Source organism: Saccostrea cucullata, unplaced genomic scaffold, assembly GCF_032062105.1.
Source record: "Saccostrea cucullata isolate Sc308-1 unplaced genomic scaffold, CSIRO_AGI_Scuc_v1 ctg7459, whole genome shotgun sequence".
In the NCBI taxonomy this organism is placed as follows: Eukaryota; Metazoa; Mollusca; class Bivalvia; order Ostreida; family Ostreidae; genus Saccostrea; species Saccostrea cuccullata.
This window is the reverse complement of record NW_026934296.1, coordinates 10975-20889: the sequence shown is the minus strand read 5'-3', so window position 1 is coordinate 20889 and position 9915 is coordinate 10975. Positions and strand designations below refer to the sequence as shown.

At 33.4% G+C, this 9915-nt stretch overlaps 2 protein-coding genes across 2 annotated transcripts; both read left to right on the top strand.

The window, feature by feature from the left end:
* The first annotated feature begins 1116 nt into the window (after window positions 1–1116).
* Window positions 1117–6449, top strand: LOC134240395 (uncharacterized). Its single transcript, XM_062722489.1, has 6 exons — window positions 1117–1393; window positions 3014–3219; window positions 3484–3580; window positions 4167–4347; window positions 5637–5722; window positions 6418–6449. Exons 1-6 carry the CDS (start codon window positions 1228–1230, stop codon window positions 6447–6449), a joined length of 768 nt encoding a protein of 255 aa, XP_062578473.1. The 5' UTR covers window positions 1117–1227.
* Window positions 6450–7677: 1228 nt separating this feature from the next.
* On the top strand, window positions 7678–8988 carry LOC134240396 (uncharacterized). Its single transcript, XM_062722490.1, has 2 exons — window positions 7678–8361; window positions 8529–8988. The coding sequence occupies exons 1-2, from the start codon at window positions 7720–7722 to the stop codon at window positions 8820–8822; spliced, it is 936 nt and encodes a 311-aa protein (XP_062578474.1). The 5' UTR covers window positions 7678–7719; the 3' UTR covers window positions 8823–8988.
* The last annotated feature ends 927 nt before the right edge of the window (window positions 8989–9915 follow it).

Here is a 9915-nt window from a genome sequence, read left to right as displayed (position 1 = left end):
ATTTTTTGGACTTAGCCTAAAGTCAAGGCTTAGTCAGGTTTTTGTCAGCTTCAGCAGAGTTAGTTAGCGCACGCGTAAAAATGGGGTTAGTCATGCCAGGCACAACTAACCCCTACTGCGCCTGCGCGGCTACTTTCTTATCGTAGATTATGATAAAAAACGTTCAAATTAACATCCCATCGTGAATAATGTTCAGTAAATACTCTCAAAAGATTCCAGAATCCTCACCAGCTTGCGTAAATTTCGTAACTCGTAACGTATTTCACACTCAAACGCCGAGGGAAGGTCGGGTCATTTCGTTGTCTCCAATTTTTCACTAACCTTGCAGTTTGCATTCGAAAAATCCCATCCTTCGCGTCAACATTGCCAAGAAAAGGCTGTAGTAAATAAAAATTTGTTAACAATAGGAAGACATGCTTTGAAACGCGGAGAAACACGAAGATATGTTGCCTCCTTCGATCTAAACACAGCCAGTGCAGACACAGCTCGGCGTCACTTCCGCTGTGACGTCAGATTCATTCGTATTCAATCGTAGCTACTCGGCTATTTCCGAAATCCTCTTCGGGTCTTGTTCTCCTATACGGAAAAGGACGAGTTTGATCCGACCCATTATGTAAAAGGAATATTGGGGTTTCATTTGTAATATACTTTGGACAGTGTTATGAATTATTTTAGAAAATGTTAATTAATAAATATACATAAAGACTTGTGACGAGATTACCTCGAAACATGTATATATTAGATTTAATCCACAATATTAACGTTCCTTTCTTTTGCAGCTTAACGTTACATCACAGGTATATAACTCTATCTCTCGAATTGTTCACACAATCGTTTGTTCGTTTTAATGTTGAATTTAGTTTTTTTTTTTCTGGTGAAGGTAGTTTATGTTCAGATATAATAATTATTCTAAAAAAATATTTTGATATAGGAATAAAAATCTGGTAGTGTAGGGAGACACCCCTTTATGATAATGGACACATATAACAGAATTGCCGGAAATTGGTCTGAATGTCGTTATAATAAAGAATTCAATACGGCAGAGAATTAATAGTTTCTACAAATAATTATTATCATCATCCATAGAAAGTAACATAATAACGATTTTTTATGCCAGAAAACAAACATATACTAAGCATTTTACATTTCGCGGATGTGAACCGGATTACGATAATGTAAACAAAAAGCAGACGAGAAGTCAAGGTCTGCGCGGTAACTTTGGTTGAGATGGTGAAACCAAAGTACAGACGCCATGGGTTCGTCTCGAAAAAGCAGAAGGAGAGATATGATAAAGTATCTGCAGGGCAATTGACTCGATGGATTAGGGGAGCTATCCTTACAGACCACAATTACTCCGCCAGTGCAACCCCTGTCAGCGTTGATCACGATCACGGTTTGTACATGTAAAATACGTAATCTAAAAGACTCGTTTTCATATCTGCATCTAAATTACCATGATTACACATAGGTCTATTAGAAATGTTAAAGGGAGGTACATGAATTTGTTGATGTTCATTTTATATACCAGGTCCAATCTAAAGACTTTTTGAACTATGACTTCGTGTAGCTATTTAAAAAAAAATTATAATAGTTAAACATGTTAAAGATGTGCACCAAAAGAGAAGATATTGAATTTTTCTCAATATTTCATTGAAAAACAACATGACATAACTAAGACATTGAAAACTTGTTTTTATCAAGTATATAATTGAATTTTCAACGATATATTTCAATGATAAAAACAAGTTTTCATCTGATTGACAACAAAGTTTTAAAAAAATAATTTTTTTTTTTTGGGGGGGGGGGTATTTTATTGAAAACCACGTGGCCTATTGTTATCAAAGTGCAACATGGAAATTTGAATCATATTTGATGATAATAAATTTAACTATACATGATGTCATATGTGGATTTCAATAAAATATATATATACTAAGCCTATAGCTGTTACAAAAAAAAAATTACATTTGCTGATGTCTTACCTTACATGACAATACTAATCAAAGATAATTACTGTATTTTATTTTAATACACTGCACGTGATGAAAGATATACTCATTTGACCCACAGGCCTTTAGATCACTTAGAAAAAAAATTGAGGGGTTTAAAAAGAAATAAAGGTATGGAACTCTTTTCATAGGGTATATACCTACTTTCCCCAATAAAATTCTTTTACATTGAATGCTTTACAAATTTACTGTTTATCCATATCTATCCATATATAAACAATCTTCATTCCTTCAAATTTCATTCCGTAATTCTTTATACTTATTAAGATATTATGAAATCAATTCCGAAATTGACCTAAATTTTTTTAATTGACATCAGCTTGCCAATGGGCCCAACACTAATTGTTAAGCGGGAACGACAGGACAAATTTTCTCCAAAGTCTGTTCTAAACTCAATGAATATTTGCTCATTTGAATTTGAGATTTACATGATTTTTCTTTAATTGGATCATATGATCTTACTAAGTCACAAAAAAAATGTTAGCGGTCTAGGCCTAATTGTTTTGAAAATAGAAAGGTATATAATCTGACATGATAATGCATTACAGGAAAAAATTGTTCAACCATATAGCTTCTTTTACATTCATAATCAAAATGGCGGTGTAGTTGTTGATCCAGATTTTAACTTATTATTATTAATACAGACTACTTAACCTTACAATCTGAAGTAAGAAATCAACTTTAAAATGTTGAAAGATCTTGCAAATGCTATGCAACTCTTCGCTGCACCTCATACACCGTCTGTTTACATGTGAATGACCAGGTTCCAAGCAAATGTCGAGTAAAAGAATTTAGTAGATCATATTTTAGATTGATTTCAGAATATCTTGAGAAATATCGGTATATGGAAAAATATGTTGTATATCGGCACAATGAATTATTTTGAAAACTGGTTCTTAGAATTTAGTAAGTCATAGTGTATCTAAACAGTCAACTAGTCAGGATGTGTTACAGTAGAAAATAAAGAATGTGTAATGGTGATAATTTTTATTCATTATTCATAGAATTGCCAAATTTGAATATACTGGAAAGAGAGGAGGTGGTTGATGGGGAAGAAGTGACTACATCTGAGGATTGGAAGGAGGGGAGGAGAGTAGTAGAACTTGGAGTGTTAGCTGAGGGCTTGCGGGGATGTTGTAAATGTGGCTTACCATTACAACTTTCACACACTATTTCTGTGTTGACATATGGTTTAGCTTCTTTGTTAAAGGTATGAACTCAGCAATTTTTGCACAGTTTGTATAAAAACAACCTTGAAAGGTTTTTCCTTGAATTTTACTCCATATAAAACAGGCAGTATTCCATATATCCAAATTTTTAGTTTTGAAAGATGTTACATTTTTTTCTTTGAAATAATTTGAAGTAATGCATATTTAAATTCTTTTTTCCCAAGCATTTGATTTCATTAATGGTGAATGAATTTAGAACAGTGACCTGTAATTAGGAATTCATTGATTTTACATAAACATTTCAGGTCTGTTGCAGCAATACAAAGTGTAATCATATTAACCATGTAAAAACAGGGAAAAAACATGGAAGAGTGTGGGATGTAAATACAAAGCTATCAGCAGGTAAGAAGTTTAACCTACACATCCCCTACTTCAGTTACATGTATATTTATTATTGTCAAGTCACAAGAGCCTGATTGAGTTTTACCTGTCTATTCCAATATAAGCAAGTTTGTTGTCCCCCTCAACAGCAACTTGGACGCACCTTGAGAAATTGTTGCTGTCTTGGGGGACAATAAACTTGCTTTTGTCCTCATAGCCAGTAAATAGGTATATGTATCTATAAATTGATATATATAATCAGTGGCAGACTTAATGGGGGGCACACCCGGCACAAACCCCTCCTGAAATTGTCAAAGTTAGCATAAAACATAGTTTTGTCAAGGAAATGTTTCTGATGTCTAATCGGTAGACCTCATTTTTACCCTACAAAACCTTTAGAATCCAAGAGATTCTTTGTAGATCAATTCCAGTTTTGTTGCCATTACCCCTAGGGGTTTAGTTTGTTAAAAGTATGGGTTCTATTTTTAATTTCTGGTAATAAAGAGAGAAAATAAATGAGACTAAGGTGAGTGTTGTATTTCACAAGCTTCTTGTTTAAAGTGATTAGATTGATTTCTTTTTTACATTTATGAATTTGTATTTACAGCAATTGTACATGTTAATATTGGTGCAACGCAAGTCAACAGTCTCCTTTCTGAGCTGAATATACCACCTGTAAGCCATGCCATGCTGGACAAAAGACAGAAAGAGATAGGCAGAGCTGTTGAAGACATTGCTGCAGAGTCTATGTCTGATGCTTTGCAGAAGGAACTGGAAATGATGAATGAGTGTGTAAACAATATAAATTCAGTTTAAATCTCACTATTTAGCTCAAATGAGCCAAAGGCGCAATAGAGCTTTTCTGATCAGATCAATGGGTGTCCAGCATACATGTGTAGTGGGGCCATCCTTAAAAAAATTTCTTTTTGCGATAACGCGCCTCATCATTTTAGGTGTGGGTAGGTAGGTAGGCTTATTATTTTTTTTTTTTGGAGACAAAAAGTCAGAATTAAATTTCGGTTATATAGAGGTATTAACTATGTCTTAGATTTCACTTTAAGTTACTAATCAAAAAAGAAAATTAAGGCATTCTTAATGAATCCAATCTTTTATTGTAACAGATCAAATATCAGAAAACATCAGTTAATTTTTTTAAAAAACGGCGTCTACAGGTCAATGGGGACGTAAAAAAATGTCAATAGGATAAAATTAGAAAATGGTTATGTAAAAAAAAAAAAAATTTTTTTTGAACCCATAAAAAAAATCCAGTGGGTGGATTTTGGTGAGTCGGTCGCGTTACCGCAAAAAAACAATTTTTTAAGGATGGCCTGGTCATATGGTATAACCTGTGTTGGTTAAGTCACAATTACTAACATGTATGTCACAAACATAACAACCCATTTAATTTTACATATAAGATACATGTATGTACTAATTGCATGCATTTTTGAAGGAAAAATTGTCTTATTAATAGTTATTTTCTTTACTTATTGATGGAGAATTAAATTATAAGGAATTAACTTCATAGTTATCCAAGTTATAATAGTGTAACCTGCTTTGAAATGAAAGCCTCGCTGTATAGAAAGCCAAAACTGGCACAACCCAGGATATACAGTATAACTTGGGTAGCTATTAAATTCATTCCTAGAATGAATTAAAAAAGGAAAAATTAAAAAATTTTAATTAGATTATAGAAAGCCAAAACTGGCACAACCCAGGATATACAATATAACTTGGGTAGCTATTAAATTCATTCCTAGAAGGAATTAAAAAAGGAAAAATTAAAAAATTTTAATTAGATTGGACAGAGACAGTGACTTCCTAGAGTATTGTGGCCCAAGCCCCAAGAGCCTCATGTTTTAGTTTTGATCCCCAAATGAAAATCATAGGGAATACCTAATAATAATTGATAGTGATCAAGTTAATAGAATCTGATATACTGATAAATATAAGGTTTAATCATGTACAGTATAATTTGTATTGATAAATATGCAGAATGTTATGCACATTAGGGGGTGTTCTAAAGATGACAGGTTCACAGTTAATAACTGATGTCTGTTATTTATCTATTTTTCAGAGAGATGAACGAAAATGGACTAGTTGTTGCTGTAGATGCTGGATGGCAAAAACGGGGTAGCGGAAAGACATATGATAGTTTATCAGGTAAAAATACTGTAAAAGCACAAATATTCGGGGGGAAAATTCAACAAAATTAAATCCCACACGAAATTTTATATGACTATACATTGAATAGGGCTTTAAAAAAAATATGTTTGTTTCCTGTAACATTAAAAAAAATTAAGGGTCGGTAGGTCTGGATTCTTTTTTTTCTTATGAATTGTCAAACATCCCTGGATTCAATATACCAGGTGTCATATCTACAGTTGACACCCAACATGGCATCCAAAATGGCTACCTAGAGGCAGAAAACGATCTTCAGAAAGTTGTAGGGGGAAATTGTTGTTATAATAATGATTACTCTTTATAACTAATCAAACTTAGATGTAAACTAGGTTGACATATTTTATGTCTCAAGTTAAGCTACAAGCTAATTTTCTTTTTTTAATAAATGGAATCAGCTGATTGATCAAACGAAGTTTTGCCATTTGTCAATAAGAAAATTCACCCGGGGGGTAATTTGAATGGGTCGGTCGGGTTACAGGAAACAAACATATTTTTTTTTAGACCTAGGGTTAGTTTTAAAACAACGACGAGATTATTTTTGATGTCAAAACAAAAAAATTTTATGCCCACGAAAATTTATGCTTCTCAGGGTTTTTTTTAGGGGTCGTAGGGGGCCTGTATAAGGCCCCATTCCCAATGGTAAAAAGTATGTGTTTTTCCCAATTTCATTGTAGAAAATTCCCTAAAGAGAATCGAAACAAACTGATTAAAAAATGTTCAAACGCAGTAACATTTTTATCAAAAGTATTGTTCTAAATAAAAATCTAAAAGGCATTCTCGCAAAACTGATTGACTGAATGCAAAATAAATCAAAGAAATACTTTGCAAATAAAACAAAACCCCTCTTATTTGAATTTATATAGAAAAAATATTGAATATGATACTTTTCCCAATATCAGCCAAATGTCACTATTTTTCCCAATTGGAAAGGCCCAGGCCCTTGTTTTTAAGACCTAGAAAAAACCCTGCTTCTACAGTAGACAAATTTTAGGAAAATAAAAAAAAGATATTGATGATTAGAGTGATTACTTTCCGCTTGTGCCCAACATAAACTATGCATTAAGTTTGCTTAGGACTTGATTCCATTAAATATGTATGCAAACAGATGCAATAAATTTAGAAAGACACATATCTCAAAGTTCAATTGTCCATATAAATTGTAAAATATTCTTCTAAAGAACAGCCATGAATAGTTATGTTGCTCATGCAGGTAAAGCATATTCAGTTTTGTTCGAAATATGGACCCAAGGTGGGATAATGGAGCCAAAAAACGATATAATGTTTACACGGGAATATATATAGGAGAAAAATCATTAAGACTCATAATGAGTCAAATCAAAATATTAAAATATTAGGTGATTTTACACAGTTAGCGTATTCCCTAATCGCTCTATGGCACGCAACCAATTTTTAACGACAATTATTAGAAACATTATTTACCAAAGCATTGTCAATACTTAGAACACTTAACTTCAAAGAAGTAGGAATTTGGTCCCTATTGCATCCTGCAAACACGTTTTAAAGCAACTGTTTACTTTTTTAAAGTTGAACGATTTCCATTATTTATACAGCACCCCTCATGAAAAATAAATATTTGACCTAATTATGCTATAGTGCACTGGACGCACAGGTTCATTGCTGACTAAAGGGGTTAAAGGTTATTACCAAATGCATACATGTAACATCAGTGATCGAGTTTGATTTTCCTTGCCAAAGTATTAAGACATACATTTTATTAAGTTAAGAAATGCATGAAAAATGCTTTAATAAAAACAACGAATACATCTATAAGTTATACAGTTTTTCTAATTTGTAATTTTTCAGGTCATTGTTCCATGGTTGGTCCTCTCTCCGACAAAGTATTGTCATACTCCCTGAGGTCTAAGAATTGCAGAGTATGCAGTGTAGCTGAATCAACCAACAAGAATCCAGCAGCCCATGAGTGCTCAAAGAATTGGGAGGGTAGTTCAAAGGCCATGGAGGCAGATATGGTTATTGAGATGGTCCAAGATCTACAGAAAAGAAAAGGAATAACCATTGATGGAATCATTGGAGATGAGGACTCTACCACTATTGCAAGACTGAAAGCTAATGTCAATGCTGATATTAAGAAGTTGTCTGATAAAAATCATCTAAAGAAACTGTTTACAAACTCTTTGTTTACCTTGAAGAAAAAACATTCAACTCTAACTTTGTCTGTGATAAAGTACATTCAGAAATGCTTCAGTTACTCCATAGCACAGGGAAAAGGAAATGCTTCTCAAATCAAAGAAGACCTTTCATCAATTCCATTACACATATTTGGAGATCACCAACACTGCTCCTCAAGGTGGTGCAACTTCATTAACAACCCTAACCTGAAGTACAAGTCACTTCCACATGGAAAACCCCTGAAAGATAGGTTCCTTCAGGATGATCTGAAAGAAGTCTTCAGTTCATATGCAAGTCATTCTGATCGTCTTTCATGCTTAGGAAGCACACAGTCGAATGAGAGTTTTCACAGAATGGTGTCTGCAAAAGCCCCAAAGACCCATCATTACAGCTCTTCTTCAAGCCTCAGATATAGAGTTGCTGCATGTGTAGCCCAGAAAAATGTTGGACACAAATATCTTGTAAAGGTTTGTAAATTTTTATTTTTTCATGCTTATTGTGTCATATCTGAGTTGAACCACTGAAGTTATCTCTTACATTTGAAAATTCTGCAAATTTTAATCAAAAGCAAATTGTATTGTATATGTATGTACATTGTAGTTGTACATAATAGATTCTTTTATCCTTATTAAAGGTTAACAAGAAATTGGGCCTCTCTCCTGGCTACTATACTCGACGACAGTGCATTCTGAGGGATTTACAAAGAAAGCGACAGAAGGCCATTTCAGTGACACAAAAATTTAAAAGGAGAAGGAGAGAATTGAAAGCCAGGAAGTACGTACTAGTATACTTTGATTGTCATTTGTCAGGTGTAAAAAACCTTTTGACAACCTCAAAAATGAAAATAAACCAAGAACAAGTGAATGATGATAAGTATGAATTTAAGTGGGAATTAATATCTTGCATGTTACTAAGATTTGTTTTCTGAATCACCAAAGATTTACGGTATGCTTGTATAAATAGCATGGTTTGATAAATATTTTTTTCAAAGAAGGGAGGGCATATTGCTTTGCTGCAATCTTAAAATAAAAATTTTACCTACCTACATACCCAGTTTTTTAGCTCACCTTAGCGGAAAGCTCAAGTGAGCTTTACTGATAAAAATGTATCTGTTGTCATTAACTTTTCACATTTTCATCTTCCTCTCAAGAACAACTAGGCCAATTTCAACCAAACTTGCTACAAAGTTAGTATCCACTGGGCCAGGTGTGATGAATTTCATATGGAATCATCTTCAGGTAGTGTAGATTCAAGTTTGTTCAAATCTTGACCCTGGGGGATAGGGTGGGACCACATAGCCAATCAAAGTTTTACACAGGAATATATAGAGAATTTGAAATCTTTAAAAATCTTCTTCTCAAGGACAGCAAAGCCATGATAAGTGATATTGATATGAAGTCATCCTCAGGTAGTGTAGATTCTAGATTGTTTAAATAATGACTCCCAGGGATAGGGCGGGGCCACAATTGCATTTTACAGTACAATATATTTTAAAAAAAATTCTCAAGAATAGCAAAGCTATGATTGGTGATATTAATATGGAAGCATCCTCAGGTAAAGTAGAATTAATTTTTTTTTTTCAAATCATACATGGTGGATCAAAGTTTTACATAGGAAAATAAAGGGAAAAAAATCCCCCCCCCCCCCCGAAAAAAAAGAGAAGCTATGTTTAGTCATATGGAAATGAAAATTGAAGATTTAAATTTGTTTAAATCCTGATCCTTTGTGGTAGGGAGGGAAACGGTGGGGAATCAAATTCAAATTATTACTAAGTAATATATACGAACAAAATGTTAAAAAAGTTATATGCTGTATTGATATGGAGGCATTCTTAAGTAGTGATAAAATTTAAGCCCCCCCCCCCCCCCCTTCAGTAAATTACATGTACCATAAATTTTCTATTCTGGTCTACTTTGTGCTCTTTCCTTGCCGATGTGCTCAGGATTTTCATTTATTTACAACTCCTAATTCATTAGCTGTACATTAGGTGATTGTTTATTTTGCTAGGCCTTTAGTAAGAC